Source organism: Myxine glutinosa, chromosome 2 (assembly GCF_964187855.1).
Source record: "Myxine glutinosa chromosome 2, kmMyxGlut1.1, whole genome shotgun sequence".
Classification (NCBI taxonomy): domain Eukaryota; kingdom Metazoa; phylum Chordata; class Myxini; order Myxiniformes; family Myxinidae; genus Myxine; species Myxine glutinosa.
This window is the reverse complement of record NC_136262.1, coordinates 235399034-235418755: the sequence shown is the minus strand read 5'-3', so window position 1 is coordinate 235418755 and position 19722 is coordinate 235399034. Positions and strand designations below refer to the sequence as shown.

Below are 19722 nucleotides of genomic sequence, written 5' to 3'. Positions count from 1 at the left end.
GGTGACGATATGGATTCAGATATGAGAATGATTTAATTTTTTAAGTGATTCTTCACCAATCAGTGATAGGGCTAAAACCAACATATAGCAGGATATCTCAAAAAGTTGTGGACGGATGATTTTGATTAAATGTGATTCTGCATTGTGATTTTCTGGTCTACTCTGGGATAAAAAACGTAAACTGTTCACCTGGCGGAGGTATGCTCTCCACCGAGTGCTGTTCTAGTTTCAAACTGTACTTCCTACCTCATCTTCGAGGATTATTGTGTCACACACACACACACACACACACACACACACACACACACACACACACACACGCACGCACGCACGCACACACACACACACACACACACACACACACACACCAAAAATGGTGTAGTAACTGAGAAACATTTCAGAAGAGTCAAAGATGGTTTCCATATTTACTTTCATTGTGTAATAAACACAGCAATTAATATACATCCAATGTCTAAACGAGTCTAAAAGCCTCATCACTATACACAAATAATACACTGCATCAATCACGGCATTCAAGCGTAACATTTTGGTTTGGTGACAAAGCACCAAAAGTGAGCTCAATCTTTTAATGAACTAGTTTCCAAATGACAAGTGTCATTTGTTGGCGTTGGTGGTAGGAATCCAAAGGGTTAACTATCTCATACCATCCTCAATCCCTTCTTGTTCCCAGCGTTTTACGCATCCGGGACTGCTGCTAACACTTTTATCTTCCTCATCATCATCCTCCACGTCGTCGTCATCTTCATCCTCGATCTCTTCACTATCATCATCATAATCATCAACCTCCTCTTCCTCCTCCTCTTCCTGGTCCTCCTCTTCCTCATCATAAATTTCCTTTTCATCTTCTTCCTCATCGCATGTAGTACCACAAGACAAAGGACAATTCTCAGCCATTCTCTGATAAAGGTTCATGAGTTCTCGGAACCGTCGGGAAACCTGAATGACAAAAAGCAACAAAAACGTGAACTTGTGGCAATAAAGCAATGAAAACACAGACATAGCATGCACTTTCCAGTAAGTCTCATTTATTTGAAATGTTGCAAGGCTTGCCGTTTTTAATACTTTTTGTGCCACTACCAGTTATTACCGCTAGGGGTCCGACCAGCACTGCTGGTCGGGATGGATGGAATCCATGACTTAAACTGGTTCTTCAACGCATTGCTCGACTTGTAGAGTTTGTCTTACTGTGACATTTACTTGACCAATCTTTGCAAAACACACCACGGGACTTTATCATCCATCAACTAATAGTAGCGAATGGGACATAAAACTGAATGTCCACTTGAGTGATGGCACACTCTGTGATGCATGACAACACCAGCTTGCGAAACACCAAATTGAGTTCATAGTCTGGTTGTGAATCAAACCCAGACTACACATGCACAAAGGCAAGTGCACTTCCTGTCAGACTGTTGCATATCTTACATGTGTCAAAGATTAATTATATAAAACAGTTCCTCTCAGAAATGCTTGCAAAGAGAAGTTCACGTTTTGTGCTTAAACTCTGAGCATAATGGATGTCATGTCCACTAATTATTCCCACTCTGATGTCACGTTGGCATGCGCTCATTTGATCAAATATTTTTGTTTTCTTTCTAAATCACAATCAATTATAGGCATTCTTTAAAAATTATAGCAACGAGGGTTAGTTAATTTGATGTTTTGTTTGTTGTTGTTGTTGTTTTGTTTTATTACCTCACGTGCAGTCTTGTTTTGCAGAACACCAGCAATGTGTGCAAAAGTCTTCTTGTGAGCACCCCTTTCTTGGCACGTAGTCAGTATAATCTTGTCAGCCTCTCTGGAAATGTAACCAACTATCAAATTATCAACAATCAAATTCTAAATTGTATAATGTGGCCTGCCGCTACAAAATGTATTACACTATTCAAAAAACGTTTAAAAAAAATCTACATTTCCAAAATCTGCACAAAATAAGCATCAACTAGAACAGCATCCTAACCGTAAAACTTCGACTATAACGCGCACCCCCAACTTGGACTTTTGTCGCGGTGTAAAAATCTATACACCTATATATAATACGCTCCCCCATTTCAGCACTCAAATGAAAAAATATCGACGTAAAACATGTTATTACATCTGTCAAAAACGGTGAAGTCCATCTCAACCACAACTGTCGGCCAGGATTTCATAATAGTTGAACAGAGCGGTGCTAATGAAAGAGCTATCATAGCAGGTCGGGGCACTAAATTTACGACAGTCGTAAATCGTATCAATCACGATGTTCAGTTGTGATTGCGCAAAGTTTAAACATAGCAGCACATATTAAATAAACGGTGGAAGTCGGATAGCAATCCAACGAAGCAACCGTACGTAGCCTATTGTCAGACGACAATCACGTGGTACTCAAGTTGCTGATAATGGGTTGTATAATAAAATATAGTCAAAGTGTTCTTTTACAGCTTCATTCATTGTTCATAAGATTTACCAGCGACTTCTATTTCCACTAGTGTTCTTACCGTAATTAACCATGAGATCTCACTGACGATCATACATAGCGGCTCAAAAACTAAACATTGTTCGATACGCTGATCACGGCAACAGAGCTGCTGAGCGGGAATTCGACGGAATATCTGAGGTGAACATCAGACTATGGAGACGACAGAAGGAGCGTCTCCAGTCGCTCCCACAAAGCAAAATGGCCGAACGGGGTCATGCGGCCGCCCATCCCGAGCTCGAGACCAAACTGCTCGATTGGGTCACAGATCGCCGGCAACAAGGTGGTGACGTCAGCATTTCGGAGGTGCGTGTGAAAGCCGTCAATGCAATGAGCCTTGTTTCAATATTTTCCATTGAGCAGTTTCAGAGACATAGAGGTAAAGTTTTTCCAAAATGGTGTCCATACCACGTGACCTATGACATCATAATTATAAATAAAGAAATTCTACAGGCAGGCAGAGGCACTTCTCTGGTAAAATTTCGTGTCAATCGGACCAACGGTTGCCGAGAAAATGAATTTTTAAAATGCAGACATGCACGTACGCACGTACGCAACAAATTGCCTAACCCTGCTTTTCACTTCGCGAGCGCAGAGTAAAAATGGGACATTGTAACTAAAAGTAGCAAATCCAAGGTACATTTTCTTGATACTATTTTACACAATTGGCAATAATAATGCATTTGCAAATCAAAATTATCATTCAACGAATAAATCACCTTGTCCAAAGCACCACAACCTCCCCTGTAGACGTCACAGTAGTGTTTTTCGCGCAAATCACGCGCGATTCATTTCCACACACTATATTATCTGTGCAAGTTGTCTGGATTCTGTTGCTTTTCCCATTCTTACTGTCATTCGGCAATGCACTGGCGCTTGGAGTCAAGCAAGGAAAGGTTTGAACATCACTCTCACCAAATAAAGAGCCAGCATCAATGGCTTTGCGATCAAATTCAGACTTGGATGCTGTGACAATTTGCATTTGACAATCTTTTGTATTCACTTCAGCAGGTACTTCTTTGTTTTCCCTGTTCTTGAGTGTTTGCTCTTCAGTGCTGAATAAACACCCCTGCGAAGAGTCAGCATTTCCAACAGCATCGGTGCCACTTTGGACTCTGTTCTGAGAAACCTCTAAGCATTCATCCTCGCTCAACACCGGCTCCTTCTTCTGCTCACCACAGCTGTCTTCTTGCTTCTCCAAAACATCTGTCACTTTGAGTGACCCCAACCGATTGCTGCTGTGAATGTCTCTCCTGGCCTGAGTTGGCTTTTCTGCACTGTCTTTGATGCGCAAAGATCCTTCTGCCTTATTATGAGCTGAGGTCATGCCGGCAGTAGAAGATCCCTGTAGTTCTTCTGAAAACTGAAGGGGAAAAAGGAAGGATGGGGAGGTAGGTAGTAATAAATAAAGTGGAAATAATCATTTCGAAACCAAAAATAACTAGAAAGCATCTCAAAATGCAAAGCCCATCCAAATCTGCTTTGTGCTCGTACTAAACTTGATGAAAGCAACAGCTAAAAAAAAAAGAAGGAATGTACATTTAATTAAGTTGTGTTGTCCATATTCTCATCATAACGGTTTGTTGAAAATTTGATGACAAAAGCTCAAATGATAAAGACGTTGTGGAAAACTAGCACCTTAACGGAATCTTCTGCTTCCAATAATTCAGCAAACCTATGGGGAGTGTGTGCCAAACTAGTGATATTCCTTTTTCCACCAGACAGGAAGTGTGAAAACTTGAATATTTCAAAACCTTTAAGCCAGCACAATTAGTCACACATCGCACAGCCAGTAAGACAACAGAAAAATATGTGCCCGGCACAGCAAGAGTTATTACAGAGCAAGCCAAGCAACGAGAATCCATGGGAATAACTCTGGTACATAATTATATAATTTGCATATGCAAGCTGGCGTACGTTGCATCAACCTGTTTTTTTTCTGGTTGGAAGGTGAGGTCGATAGAAGCAAGGTACAGTGCCATAAATACTGTGGAAGCAAGGTGCAGTGCATAAATACTGTGGAAGCAAGGTACAGCGCATAAATACTGTGGAAGCAAGGTGCAGTGCATAAATACTGTGGAAGCAAGGTGCAGTGCATAAATACTGTGGAAGCAAGGTGCAGAGCATGAATACTGTGGAAGCAAGGTGCAGTGCATAAATAAAAGGGTCGGCATAAACAAGTTTGGCTTTGGAGATGCCTGTAGATGAGACTGTGTGTACTCAGGTCCTATGTTCGTGTTTTGTTGCGATACAGACTTAAAACTAGAAGGTATTCATAAAATACTGACCCTGCGCAGTCAACTTGTTGCCAACTCTTGTTTTTGAACTTTTTTTTTTCTTTGATCCAATATGGCTGCCAGACCACGTGAGTGATGACATCATAAATTTATATTCTCTAATATAATTGTTGCATAGATCACGCTCAATACATTTCAAACTGATCAGACTAAGTGTTGTCCCTGTCAAATTATGACGTCATAATTATGGCACCAATCACGTCATCGTTAACAATACCTGAGTGGAGTAACACCAACACTAGTTAACAACACCTACATTGAGTTCTTTACAATGAGCCATGTTTAATTTTTTTCCATGCAGCGGTTTTGGAGATAGAGGTGCAACATTTTTCGTTTTTTCCAAGATGGCGCATGTATCACATGACCTATGACGTTATGATTATCATTAAAATATTCTAAAGGAGCAGCGCTCCTATGGTGAAAGTTTAGTGTCCATCAGACCAACAATTGCTGGAAAAAAAAAATGTATCGGATGGATAAGTGTTGTATTTGTCAAATTATGACGTCATAACGAAGGCACCGATGAAATAATCATTAACATATCTTATTCCCCAATGGGGAGTAGTTGACAATGAGCCAGGTCTCAATTTTTTCCATGGAGTGATTTCAGAGATATAGAGGTGCAAAGTTTTTCCAAGATGGAACCTGTACCACGTGACCAATGACGTCATAATAATCATTAAAATATTCTACAGGAGGAGGCCCTCCTATGGTGAAAATTGAATGTCAATCGGACCAACGATTGCCGAGAAAATGAATTTTGAAAATGCAGACACGGCACACAAACGCACCTGAATGCTTAACACCGCTTTTCGCTTCGCGAGCGCAGGGTAATAAAACAATTGTTCCAATGCAGCTGAAGCACAAAGCCTCCCAAGATGAGGCTAAAGCACAAGGGCCTGTTACTAGCACATCACAGGCAGGTCAAAGGCCTGCTTTATTGCCTTTCTTTTTAACTACATCTCCTCAAGTCTTGCTCCCTCTGTTCTCTCAGCCTTCTGACACCCCCCCCCCCCCCCCAGCTCCTACAGGATGCATGCATTCTTCGAGTAACCTCCTCAAAGGTTAACTCCCAAAATCCAGGCTTGCCACCCACTCCATTACCTTGCTCTTCGATGAGATTATATATCGTATCGGCAGAAAAAAAAGACCCTGAAATTTTCACTTTTTCTGCGGTGAATTCCATGTTTCATTTCCTCCGCTACTGCTGGTGGACGGAGGTTAGGTTTTCACTCCTGTATGCATGTTGGTCTGTGAGCGGGATATTAGTGGGGTGGCTAAAGTCCAAATTTAAGTGATATCGTGACACACTGGCCCAAAGGACCAAATTTGGCACAGTTCTACTTTAGGACCATACAAAACTTGTGAGAGGGGGCTGCCCGATTTTAGAGGCCCAGGTCAAGGTCAGGTCAAGGTCAAAGGTCAAATTATGTGTCTGTCATGTTTTTGCAATATCCAGCTTATATATAACCTAAAAAACTTGGTCTTAGTCACATAACCAACATATTTAGTCAATGAATCCATTACTATTATGGGAAGTTCCACCAGGTGACGGCCATATAGGCCGTCACGACTAGTCAAACACGACTATCCGCTTACCAAACTGGTTTACATTACATCTGGTCCACGAGTCCAATCGAATCAGGCTAACATCACAATGGGAGAGAGTGATCACGAAGAAGCAGACAGTAGAATATGTCTTCATGTAAACGATGCCCTAAGGGAAGGGGCGACTACTGTTCTCATCAGAACCGTAGACACAGACGTGATTGTGATTCTGGTGGGAGTGTTTCATGATCTTGTGCAGCACCATCCAGGTATGCAACTGTGGGTTGGCTTTGGTACTGGTAAACACTTCCGCTATTACCATGTCAACTCAATCTGCCAGGAACTTGGGGAAGACAAAGCTCGTGCTCTGCCGTTTTTCCATGCATTCTCTGGCTCTGATGTAACATCCCAATTCAGTGGTAAAGGCAAAAAGTCAGCTTGGAAGGCATGGAAAGCTTACCCGACAGCCACAGAAGGATTCACCATTACGTCCCTGACTGCGTTTGTTCCACAGGTGATTACATCTCCAGCATTCAATGTGATCGAGCGGTTTACCTGTATCATGTACGACAACACAACCCCAGATGTCAATGTGAATGACCTTCGACAGGAGCTATTCCCAAGGAGAGTGAAGATGATGGAGAAGCTTCCTCCAACTCAGAACGCACTGCTCCAGCATGTAAATCGATGCCTGTACCAAGCCAGCATTTGGAGAGAGAGTCTGAAGCCCATCCTAGCTGCACCAAATCCAGATGGCTTTGGGTGGACCAAAGCAGATACCGGGTGGCGTCCAACCTGGACAACCCTGTCAGCTGCTGCTCTTAGTTGTAGAGAACTACTCAAGTGCGGATGTAAGGCGACACCCACTTGTTCAAAGAATTGCACGTGCAGGAACGCAGGACTGCCATGCACAGGACTGTGTCTCTGTCGCAGAAATTGTGAAGCATAAGTCATGCAGGCCGCGACCTCCTCTGTACTGGCCAATCCAGTATCCTCCCTCAGCGTATCGATGTACGTCAAAAACACCGATGCAAAAATGACCAACACATAATTTGACCTTTGACCTTCACCTGACCTTGAAATACAATATGGCAGCACCTGAGGATATTTTCCATAATACAAATGGATTCCTTGTCCTTAAAAATGATTATTTAGACACTGAGATAATGTTTCTATGACAGCTATGAGCTGGATATGGCAAAAACGTGACAAACACATAATTTAATAATAATAATAATAATTCATTTATTTTGTATAGCGCTTTTCCAGAAGCCCAAAGGCGCTTTGACAGAGTGGAAAACATAATGCATAACAATACATGAAAACAACAATTGCAAAAAGACAAGAATCAAGAAAACAAACAGCAGCGATATACGGCATATATATAAGACAAGAATCAAAAAGACAAGACAAGAATCAATAGGGAAATATTTAAAGCAAAAGGAGGGAGAAGGAGAAGAGATAGTCAGGGGTTAAATGCTGTGGGTTGAATGTTGAATGCAGCGTTGAACAGGTGGGTCTTTAGTGATGTTTTGAATGTGGTGAGTGAGGAGGAGTCTCTGATGGTGTGAGGTAGTGAGTTCCAGAGGGTGGGAGCAGCGATGGAGAAGGCCCTGTCCCCCCAGGATCTGAATTTGGTCCGGATGGAGGGGGTCAGGAGGTTGGTACCAGCAGAGCGGAGGTTGCGGGTGGGAGTGTGTCTGGAGAGGAGGTCAGCCAGGTAGGATGGGGCCAGGTTATGGAGGGCTTTGTATGTCAAGAGGAGGATTTTGTACTGGATTCTCTGGGGGATGGGGAGCCAGTGAAGCTTGTAAAGGACGGGGGTGATGTGGTCACGGGTCCGGGAATGAGTGAGTAGACGGGCAGCGGAGTTCTGAATGTATTGGAGTTTATTGGTGATTTTTGAGGGTGAACCATAGAGGAGGCTATTGCAGTAGTCCAGACGGGAGGTGATGAAGGCGTGGATGAGGGTTTCTGCAGCCGTGGAGGAGAGGGATGAGCGGAGACGGGCAATGTTTTTCAGGTGAAAGAAGGCTGACTTTGTGATCTGTTTAGTGTATTTGTCGAAGGAAAGGGTTTGGTCAAAGATGACGCCAAGATTCCGGATGTGAGGGGAGGTGGATACTGGGATACCGTCGATGTTGAGGGCAAAGTTATGGGTGGATTTTGTGAGCGTTTTTGGGCCAATGATGATTATTTCAGATTTATCACAGTTAAGCTTGAGGAAGTTGATTTGAAGCCAGGATTTTATTTCAGTGATGCAGTTTGTCAGGATAGAGTGGGTGTCGGTGGAGACGGACTTGGTGGAGATGAAAAGCTGGATGTCATCGGCGAAGCAGTGGAATTGGAGACCATGACGGCGGATTAAGTGACCGAGCGGGGACAGGTAAAGGATGAAGAGGAGGGGGCCAAGAACTGAACCTTGGGGGACACCTTGGGGGAGGGGAGCAGTGGGGGATTTGCAGTTATTGATGGAGATGAACTGGCATCTGTCAGAGAGGTATGATTTAATCCAAGAGAGGGCAGTGCCGGTGACGTTAAAGGTGGATTCAAGTCGGGTGAGGAGGATAGTGTGATCGATGGTGTCAAAGGCAGCGCTGAGGTCGAGGAGGACGAGAATGTTGAGGTTGCCAGCGTCAGAGGAGAGGAGAAGGTCGTTGGTGATTTTGAGGAGAGCAGTTTCAGTACTGTGGTTGGAGCGGAATCCGGATTGGAATGTTTCATACAAGTTATTGGCAGAGAGATGATGTTTGAGTTGAGTGGCTACAGCGCGTTCCAAAACTTTTGACAGAAAGGGTAGGTTGGAGATGGGTCTGAAGTTGTTTAGGGTGTCAGGGTTTAGACCAGGTTTTTTTTTAGAATGGGGGTAACAGCAGCAATTTTGAGGGAAGGTGGGACGATGCCTGTAGACAGGGAGGAGTTTATTGTTGCAATGATAAGTGGAGAGAGAGCAGAGAGGGAGGCTTTGACAAAGCTGGAGGGGATGGGGTCAAGAGTGCAGGTGGCAGTTTTCATTCCTATGAGGAGTTCAGAGAGGTCAGTAGGAGAGATTGGGGAGAACCGAGACAGGGGGTGGCAGGACAAGGGGGGGCAGGTGGTTGGAGGGGGAGCGGGTGCGGCGGTGGTCAAGCTGTTGTAGATGTTGTCAATTTTGCGTTGGAAGAAAGAGAGGAAGGAGATGCAGTTGTCTACTGTGAATGACTGGGTGGTGGTGTTCAGGGGGCGGAGGAGTTTGTTTATTGTCGAGAAGAGTGCTTTTGGGTTTCCGGAGCCAGAGTGGATAATTTGAGAGTAGTAGGCAGAGCGGGCGCGGGAGAGGGCATCTTTGTAGTGTTGTATGTGGTCCTTGTAGGCTTGGGAGTGAACTGTGAGACCCGTTTTATTGCGGAGTCTTTCAAGTTGGCGAGCACGAGTTTTCATCAGGTGGAGTTCAGGGGTAAACCAGGGAGCAGAATGGGTGAAAGAAACTGTTTTGGTTTTTACAGGCGCAAGCTGGTCAAGGCAGGAGGAGAGAGTGTGGTTGTAGTAGTCAGTGAGGTCGGAAGGGGTGTGGAGGTCAATGAAGGGAGAAGTGGACATTTTTTCAGAGGGTGGATGAGAATGAGGTAGGTGAAAGAGCGTTTAGCTTACGGAAGTTGATTGTGCGATAATGCCTTGGTGTTGGGGCGGGGATGTTGATGGTCAGAGTGATGGCTAAGTGGTCAGAGAGGGTGAGGTCGGAGCCATAGAGATGGTGCAAATTTAATCCAGTGGAGCAGACAAGGTCCAAAATGTGACCACGGATATGGGTAGGAAAGTCGACATGTTGAGTGAGGTTAAAGCAGGTGAGTAAATCAGTGAAGTCAGTGGTTATTGTGGAGTCAGTGGAGTCCATGTGGATATTGAAATCACCAAGGAGGAGGATTGAGGGGGAGAGGGAACATAGCTGGGTCAGAAAGTAGGAGAAGTCAGACAGGAATGATGGGTGTGGTTTGGGAGGGCGGTAGACGACAGCCATGACTGACTGCGTGTGACCAGAGAGTTTTAAAGCCAGGTGTTCAAATGATGGAGCAGATGAGATGGAGATGAGGTTGGTCTTGATGTCTTGACGGTGGATAACGGCAATTCCACCACCTCGGCCCTCCGAGCGTGGTTTATTGACGTAGGAATATCCATTGGGTGTGGTGAGGTTGAGTGTGTAGTAGTCCAGAGGTTGTTGCCAGGTTTCGGTGAGACAGAGAAAGTCCAGTTTGTTATCCAGGATGTATTCGTTCAGGATGAGGCATTTATTGTTGAGGGACCGGGTGTTGAACAGGGTGAGCTTGATGTTGTTTTGAACAGCAGGGATGAATTCAGGTGATTTAGCCAGGGTTCGTAGGCAAGAGGTGCGATCGTGTGGGTTGCTGTGACCAGGTGCGCTGGGACGAAGAGTGAGAGTGCGCTGAGCCGACCAGAGGACGGGGATGGAGTGACCTGATTGCAAATAAACAAACTTGCGACCGGAGCCACGGTGAATGTACCTGGGTCGTCGGAGGAGTCCATTTGATTTGATGGCAGAGATGCATGATGGGGTGGAGCGGGTATTGAGCAGAAGAAGCCTTGCGGCGGAGTACTTCAGAGCCATGCCAGGCAGGAGCGAAGGGACGAGTACGAGGCCAAGGTCGAGGAGGCAAAGCGGCAAACGCAGCGGCAAACGCAGCGGCAAACGACTGCAGCCGCTAATCAAGACCACAGCGGCAAACAAGGCCACAAGGCCACCGGCAAACAAGGCCACGGCCACAATCAACGGGAGCGGGCCTTTCGAATTCCGTATTCCGTACCATCAAAAGCAGATTCCGTTATCCAGCCGGAGAACACGCGGCACGTGCGGGTGTGAAAAGGCAGGACAGGTGTGAGATGTCAGGTCAGAAAGGTAGAAGCAGACCCTGTACATCCATCCAGTCGGAGAAGCGGCGAATATGCAACGCCAGCGTCCTCTCGCAACCGAACCCGGAAGTCTACTGACTTTTGACCTTTGACCTTGACCTGACCTTGACCTGGGCCTCGAAAATCGGGCAGCCCCCTCTCAAAAGTTTTGTATGGTCCTAAAGTATAACTGTGCCAAATTTAGTGCTTTGGGCCAGCGTGTCACGATCATTTCAAAAAGCCACTCCACTATATCTCAAAACATTGTGGACGAATTCGGATAAAATTTGATGGACATAATAGGTGTGTGACAAGGACACAATGATTTGATTTTGGTGATGATCCTAATATGGATCCGGATACAATATTTTTATGCCTTCACCCCGAAGGATGGCCGGAAGCATAATGTTTTCTGTTTGTTCGTCCATCCGTACAGGCTAAACCTCGTTTTTCTCAGCAACTACCTGTCCGAATTGAGACAAAACTTTCAGGGTAGGAACGACACCCATATATAATGTTTTTATGATAATTGTGAAATTATAGATACGTGGTATGGCAGCCATCATGGATTAAACGCAAATAATGAAAAATTATTTCTCAAAAACAAATGAATGGAAAAATTTGAAACTTGGCACATTGTCAAGTAATCCCAATGGGGAACAAAAGCATAATAATGATGACATCATCTATGAAGTGGTATACCAGCCATAATTGTTTTAATCAAATGCCTTATCCTAAAAATCTGAAATTGCATGCACATTATCTATGACCCATTTGTATTGAAATATTAAATTTATGACATCACAGGTCACATGGTTTGAGAGGGTCAATGTAGTGGTCTGAGAGGGTCATTAACCAGTGTGGCAGCTACAATTCAAGACAAAGTGAAGATCGACGAAATGCAGTTTGGATTGATTCCAGGAAGAAGAACGACAGACGTGCTTTTTATTGTAAGGCAGTTACAGGAGAATTTCATGGAGAAGAGGAAGAAGTTGTGTCATGGGTTTGTTGATCTGGAGAAAGCATTCGATAGGGTTCCACATGAAGTAGTGACATGGGCATTGAGGAAGTTAGGAGTGGAGGAATGGTTGATCAGAGTAATGATGGCAATGTACGAGAGAGCGCGCACAGCTGTAAGGACGAAGGACCGGAACCAGTGGTGAGTTTGAGGTGAAGGTGGGAGTGCATCAGGGGTCGGTACTAAGTCCACTACTATTTGTAGCTGTGATGGAGGTGCTGGCTCGGAACGTAAAGGAGGGTTTACCGTGGGAGTTGTTGTATACAGATGATCTGGTGTTGATTGGGGAGAGTATGGATGGACTGAAGGAGAAGATGAACAAGTGGAAGGAATGTATGGAGACAAAAGGTCTGAAGGTGAATATCAGAAAAACGAAGGTGATGGCAAGTGGTAAAGTATGTGGTGAGGTGGAAAGAACTGGGAAGTGGCCGTGTGCTGTGTGCAGGAAGGGTGTCGGAGTGAATTCCATTCAATGTACAATGTGCGCTGAGTGGGTTCATCAAAAATATAGTGGTCTGAGAGGGTCATTAACCAGTGGCAGCTACATTCAAGTGTAAGGTGTGCACAGAGGGAGCTGTAGATGGAAGAAATGTTGAGTTGTATCTTGGAGACGGCGTGAAGCTCGAAGGTGTGAAAACATTTTGCTGCCTGGGAGACATGCTGAATGGAGAAGGTGGATCAGGCTCGGCAACGGTTGTTCGAGTGAGATGTGTATTGAAGACGTTTCGGGAACTGAGTGGTGTGCTGACGAGGAGGGAAGTGTCGTTGAAGCTGAAGGGAAAGGTGTATGCTGCATGTGTGAGAAGTGTTATGATTTATGGGAGCAAGACATGGGTAATGAACGTAGAGCAGCAACGAAGGCTGGAAAGGGTGGAAATGCGAATGGTTCGGTCGATGTGTGGAGTATCGTTGAGAGAGAGGAAGACAAATGATGAATTGCAAAAAATGATGGGAATAGAGCCTGTGATGGATGTTGTGAAGAGAAACAATTTGAGATGGTTTGGTCATGTGTTGAGGAAGGATGAAAGTGACTGGTTGAGAAGGGTGATGGAAATGAATGTAGAAGGAAATAGAGGACGGGGAAGATGGAGGAAGACTTGGCTAAATGTGGTGGAAGAAGAAATGCGGGCAAGGGGGTTAACAAGGAGAGATGTAGAAAATAGGGCAAAATGGAGATTGTCATGGGGCCCACAAGGCTAACCCCCACTCTAGAAGGGAAAATGGCCTTAAATGCCTGTTGTTGTTGTGTCGGTCACACGGTTTGGCAGTCATATTGGATTTAACCGAAAAACTTTTTTTAAATCTTCTCCCAAATCTGCACACTTGCTTCTGAGCTGTCAAGCCGAGGTTCAAATGTGGACCCAACTATAAACTGCACTCTGATGTTTCACATGCCGAGTGAGGAATCAACGCTTGCGACGTCCTTCTGATAGATGCTAAAACTGGACGTCCCATCTGCCATCAATAGTTGGTGGACCACGGTCGGTGTCATTCACGAGCTATCGCCAGCACCATTAACAATTTACAAATCATTGCCTTGACTTCCTGTGTCGGAGTGGCGAACTGGCCTGGATTGTAACCTTAGCCAAGGAAATGCTTCATCAGAACTGACGTTCTGTATAGAGTTGATGCACAAGTAGACTGCAATCTCTCAGGTTGAAGGACATAATATAGGACTGGTCAAGTGACAAAGATGGTCTCATCACACGTATGTATGTACCTGGTCACAAGGAGCAGGTGGTAGAGATATTTGGTAGATCCTTAAAAATGGCAGGACACATTTAATTGGAGTGGGGGGGAGGTTGGGTGAAGGGGGGGGGGGGGGGGGGGGGGGAGGGAGGAGGAGATAGGGAAACCAAAGTTTTTCTCCAGGAGATAGTGAAACCAAAGTTTTTCTCCAGGAGATAGTGAAACCAAAGTTTTTCTCCAACAAAGAAAAAGAAAAAAACCTTTTTGAATTGAATGGGCCAATGAAGTCAATATCAGTACAAAAGGGGCGTATATCAGTTCTATTCTGCCTTCAGTGGTTTGATTATATACACAGTTAATATTCATTCACAACAATTGTAAAAAATAATAAACTTGATAAACTTTACCGCATTTGAGAGAACACATCGTCTTCGACATTTTTTCGAGGAACGATAAGATACATTTGCCTCATCTCGAGTACAAGAACACTCATGGTTGCCATCTTGCTGGGGGCCCTTGAGAACCTGAAGCGATGGAGCAAGAACAAAGGAACAAAAGATGGATTAGCACAAAAATAATTAACTCTGTAGCATGCGTTGTGCTTTGCAAAGAGTGACAAATGCAAAGTTATAATGGAAAATCACGTTACAAAAGACACATACAAGTACTTACATATACACAATTATACAAACAAAATCCTTTTTGTATTCACCAAATCTATTCATTTAATAGAAATGCAGACACTTCACCTTGAGATCACTTGAGTTGAAATACAATGCATTGTATGAAAGTAAAACAAGCAGTAGTTACTACAATATTAATCAAACAGACAAACCTGAAATTTTTCTTTTTCTTTGTCCTTGATTTTCTTCTTCCTATGCTTCGAAGTTTGATCGGCCTCATTTTTCATGCTTGGAAGAACAACTTCTTCAAATCCATCAAACTAAATGAAGAGGAAATGTAACAAAATCCAGACAGTTTGTAAAGTAATGTCATGTGGAAGTTGGGAGAGGGGATCCATAGTTTCTTTATCATGTGTAATCCTCTAGTATGGACCGTCTATTTCGAGGAGGTTAGATTGCCATGTAACAGGGACCTGTTATGCAAAGTCGCACTGAGGGGAGGGCATCGAGTGTAACCTTTAGGATAGACAGGGTAAGCTTGTTTGTGTGAAACCTCCCCCGTAAAGCAGACGGAGATGGGTGGAGGACTTTGGGAAGGTCCTCGCATGCTTCCCCTTTGTTAGTAGGTGTGTGGTGTGTGGCCGTGGCGCCATAGCTGGGTTAGGATTGTTTACTTCTTTATCATTGTATACAAGTTTGCATATTCCCCTCTCCCTGTACGTGTCTGTCGTATTGCTTAGTTTGCTTAACTCCCCATGCTTTGTCCATCTTCTCTTCCCATATATATATATATATATATATATATATTGTTGCGGATTTGGGAAATCCTGCACTTTGGTAATTGGTTGTAAATATCACCCTCTGTAAATAATGTAATAATTCTTGGTAAATACCTCCATTTGTGTAAAGGTCAAGGGTCGTCCCCTAGTTAGTCCACCGCACCACGTAGGGCACTAGAGGATCCCTCAATAGTTATTTCATTATTATGTGTTCCAGTATAAGGCCATGTTCCCACTAGTCGATCTTATGTTGCACCAAACCAAATAAGATAGATCCCCTTTTCAATTGCCCCAAAACTTCATTGCCAGCAGCGTTCGCCTACATTGCCAGCAGCATTCGCCTCCATTGAACACGAGGTCATCTCGGAGAAGAAGGGGGGAGGAGCTACATTACGGGCGTGGCCCGCACCTCGTCATCAAAGGTGGAATCAGCCAGCCCTTGCCGACCAACCAAGGCTCAGTGGGTGTGGCTTGAGAGGGCGTGGTGAGAAACATCGAGTAGGTTCGCGAAGGTTCCAAGGTGTGGCCATATATAACCCGTTGCAAGAAGCCCCCACGGAGAGTTTTTGAGGGAGGTGTGCTGGACCAAAGAGAGTTCTGTGGCGGGAGGCACGTGAACAAGTTCTGCGAGTGCTGTGAGTGTTGCGCAAGTCACGAGAGCTTCGGAGAACGTACGAGGCCTGAGAGAGGCGCTGCTTCAACCAGCCCGCTTCAACCATCAACCATCCGCGAGAAGTCCTGACGTGCTGCTGCGAGCAAACCTGTGCGTGAACCAGAGTGCGGGGGAGTCGGCGGCCGCTCACCTCAAGCCTGCCGCCCTGCACGGACCCTTCTTCTCCCTCCAGCCAATCCTACCTTCAATTCCCCATTCGTGTACGTGGGTTTGTCTTGTTTGTCTTGTCCCTGGGGTTTAAGTAAGCTTGTTTTAAGAGTTGCACTGTGTCTTCTATCTTCACTGTACATTACTTTCGTTTTCTTCTTCTTTGATTGGTTTTTGTACAGTAGTTAATAAATATCTGTTCTTTCCTACCTTTGGCTTCTTCATTCTCACCCGATCGTCTTTGTCTTTTACCTGATTGAACACCTGTGGCACGATTTTGGCCAACGCTCATAATCGGGTTAGTAATTGTTAATGGCTAGAACTTCGGGTTGCTAAAACCGCTCGGCAACTAGTCCATCTAAAACCGTGGTTCGAGCAGAAGTTATTCCCTCGTTCCCGGCTGGCGGTAGTAATTAGGTAAGTAGCGAACCCCTAGGCCTAACAAACCCTACCTACCGTCGGTCCAGGAAGGACGTTGTAACTTCGAGGACTCACGTCGGTCAGTGACAGACAAGGGGATCAACCACCCCTTGGTAAGGGGAAAAGGCCGACGTTGAGATCCGTAACAATATATATCTCCTTTCTTTTATTGACAATGAACTATTACAAGGGTAAGAGATGTTTTCCTATCTTTCGCCTCGTGCGCAAGTTCCTAGGCGAACGCAAGTTCATCGTAAGGTGAACCGAAGCGCATGGTAATTCATATTTGAATGCAGTTTAACTTATCATCTTTCAGCTGTTTGTGGGATTAAAGATCCCAACGCTGAGGCACATTGTGTTTGTGAGTGTCTGATGCAACAGTGGGATAGGACCCCGTTTCGAATCTCGACACGACAACGGGTATCAGGAGTGCGGGGTTCGTCCCAACGTCCATAGGGAAATTTAAAATCCGATTTTAGTGCAAATAAAGCACGATTGGCATTGGCAAATTAAAAAGATTTTATTTTCAAATTGAGCGTGTGCGGGAATAGAGGGCAAAATGGCGGATGTCCATGTAATGGCGGATGGTGTGGAACATGTGCTCAGCCAGTGGTGAGGCATAGCAGGGAGGCACTTAGGTGTAGTAAGCCTCTAGTATGGACAGCATAGTGGGAAAACAACCTGCCCCACTCCTGAACAGTCTAACCAAGAGCCTGACGTGACAGACATGCATGCCACGCTCTAGGATATGATGAAAAAGTAGACAAATTTGGCAACAAAATAGATGCACAAAATACACAAATGAAGATTCTCCACATGTGGATGGGTTTCGGGAGGTGGAACGCAGGCCTATCAAGTCTCAAAGTATCCACCTCTGTTAGTGTGTGTTCTGCTTGGTAGTGTGTGTGTGTGTGTGTGTGTGTGTGTGTGTGTGTTTGTGTGTGTGTTTGTTTGTTTGTTTTATGCTTGCTGTTGTAATGACTGCACTGTGATTTTTATATTATGGCTCTGAATCTTACAACGTTAGACATCTTCAAACCCAAATGAAAGTAAGTGACATCTTCCTTTCATTTGAGTTTAAAGCCATCCAACGTAATTAAACTGCTAAAACATACGTCATCACCCGGAATAGCTTAAGATTAAGCACAGACTCGTAAGTGGATTATGAAGTTTTAACTGCTCATAGATAACCACACCTGATATTCATGTTCTTCCAACCACTGAACCTCTTCGAAATCATCATGTGTATTGGAGGGAGGTCTGAGATCCTCAAAGAAGAGCGAAAACTCCTCTTGCAAGTAATGCTGGCCTTTTAATAACTGACACATCTGCGTCTTCAACTTCCAAAGAAAGATAAAGAAAAAACGTTAGCCATACCAGCGAAATATTCACAGAAAGAGTGTAAAAAAGTTACTACATGACATTACACAGCATAATAAGCAAGGATGGAGGTTAACTTCATTTCCTCAAGAGGGTGTTTTAATTACAGGTTTTACAATAACAGCCTTTTATGGAAGGAAAATAATAAATACTCAAATAGAGCGGTGGCATAAAAAGAATAATCCACATAAAAAGAATGAATAAAAAGAGAGGGTCGAAATAATTCACTAATTTGTGCAGGAATAAGATTGCTGACTCCAAGTAAGTATTTTGGCGTTAAACATTCATTGGAGCAAGAGAGAGTGAGAGTGAGAGTGAGAGAGAGAGAGAGACGAGATAGGGGTGTGGGTTGATATCGGGTGGGAATGAGCCAAAAGTGTGTCAGGGGTCAGCGATAAGCAGCGCTTTCATCAAGATGACTACTTCGTTCAGAACCCAAAAACAGTATTAAAGTAAACATTTTCTCTTCTCATTTTACTTTGTCCTTTTCCTATTTTCTCTCCAAGTCGCCATTTCTCTCCTGTATATCAGACTTTTTATTTAAATCATTATTACGGATTTTACAACTGGCATTAATATATTATTACCGACAGGTATCCGGCATTGCCCAGTGCTGTTCTAATCTTGTTAGTATTCTGAAGAATTTTTTTTTTTCCATTTTTGTGGTGGCCTAAACACTTCCCGACACCCACTAAGGAATGGGGTTGGAAAAACTCACAAATGAACCGATGAAAGTTTGACGAAGATCCGTTTGGCCATGTCTGGAAAAAAATGGCGACACACACACACACACAGACAGACAAACATCTCTTATAGTATAGTGTCGCGTCGCCCAGCGATTAAAACCACTGGGTGACAAATGACCGGTCATTTTTACTCCTGAGGAGAACTCCCAAAATCTTGGCGGTTATTTTTATGGCGCGCGCGGGACGGAAGCACACGGGTTTATTCCCGAACCCACAACAAATAAACAACACGACAAATTAAAAATGGCACAATAATGAATGAATGAATGATCGTTTTAAGGCCATTTTCCCCGCTAGAGCGGGGGTTGGCCTTGCGGGCCCCATGATCTCATGGTTCCCTGTTTGAGGCAAAGTTTTTTTATGGCCGGATGCCCTTCCTGACGCCACCCCGTGGTCGCCTCTTACGATGCGCAGGGATACGGTGTACCTATTCTAAATCGGGGTACACACCGTGATCATTCATCCCAGCAAGCTGGTACTCAATTTGCCGACCTCGGAAGGATGACAGGCTAAGTGAACCCCCCTGGCGTTAATTCAACGATTGACCGGAATTCGAACTCAGGATCCTAGGATCCCAAGCCGGCACCCTAACCGCTAAGCCAACACCAGCCAACACCAACCAACACCACCAACACCAAAAATGGCACAATAATGATTTAATAAAAAGAAATGCAAGACAAAATAAATGTTGAAGTAAACTAATTGCAATTCCTACTTTGAGGATCCTCCACTCAGAAATGAATACGAACACACATGGGGAATGATAAAGTAAAATAAATGTTCTTTTTATATATATTGTGCAGCCACTTAGCTGGTCCCAACGAGTTATTTTGTAAAGGTGATGGTGATGGTCCGATCCCAATGCCTTCCGCGCCGGAGCGCCAAAAACAGCGCTGGCTGCCGACGGTGACGCGCACAGAGCCGTCGAAGCGAGCTGTGAAAACGGCCTTCTTTTTCTCTTTCTCTGTCCCTCCCCCGAACGGCACGGCCTTCAGTCCACCATGGGCCTAGAAGTCTCCAAAACCTCCTTCAATAGCCGCCA

General features: G+C 44.4%; 1 protein-coding gene across 3 annotated transcripts in view; it reads right to left on the bottom strand.

Annotated features, from left to right (window-relative positions):
* Positions 1–412: 412 nt before the first annotated feature.
* The window catches only part of LOC137420737 (GON-4-like protein), a 177833-nt gene continuing 158523 nt past the window's right edge, over positions 413–19722 (bottom strand). For all 3 annotated transcript variants that reach the window (XM_078772346.1, XM_078772347.1, XM_068106068.2), the window contains 6 exons: positions 17751–17894; positions 14748–14855; positions 14320–14436; positions 3196–3839; positions 1717–1819; positions 413–957 (listed from right to left, as the gene is read on the bottom strand). In XM_078772346.1, the coding sequence (XP_078628472.1) occupies positions 655–957; positions 1717–1819; positions 3196–3839; positions 14320–14436; positions 14748–14855; positions 17751–17894 (1419 nt within the window). In that variant the 3' untranslated portion in view covers positions 413–654. The remainder of the gene's footprint in view (positions 958–1716; positions 1820–3195; positions 3840–14319; positions 14437–14747; positions 14856–17750; positions 17895–19722) is intronic.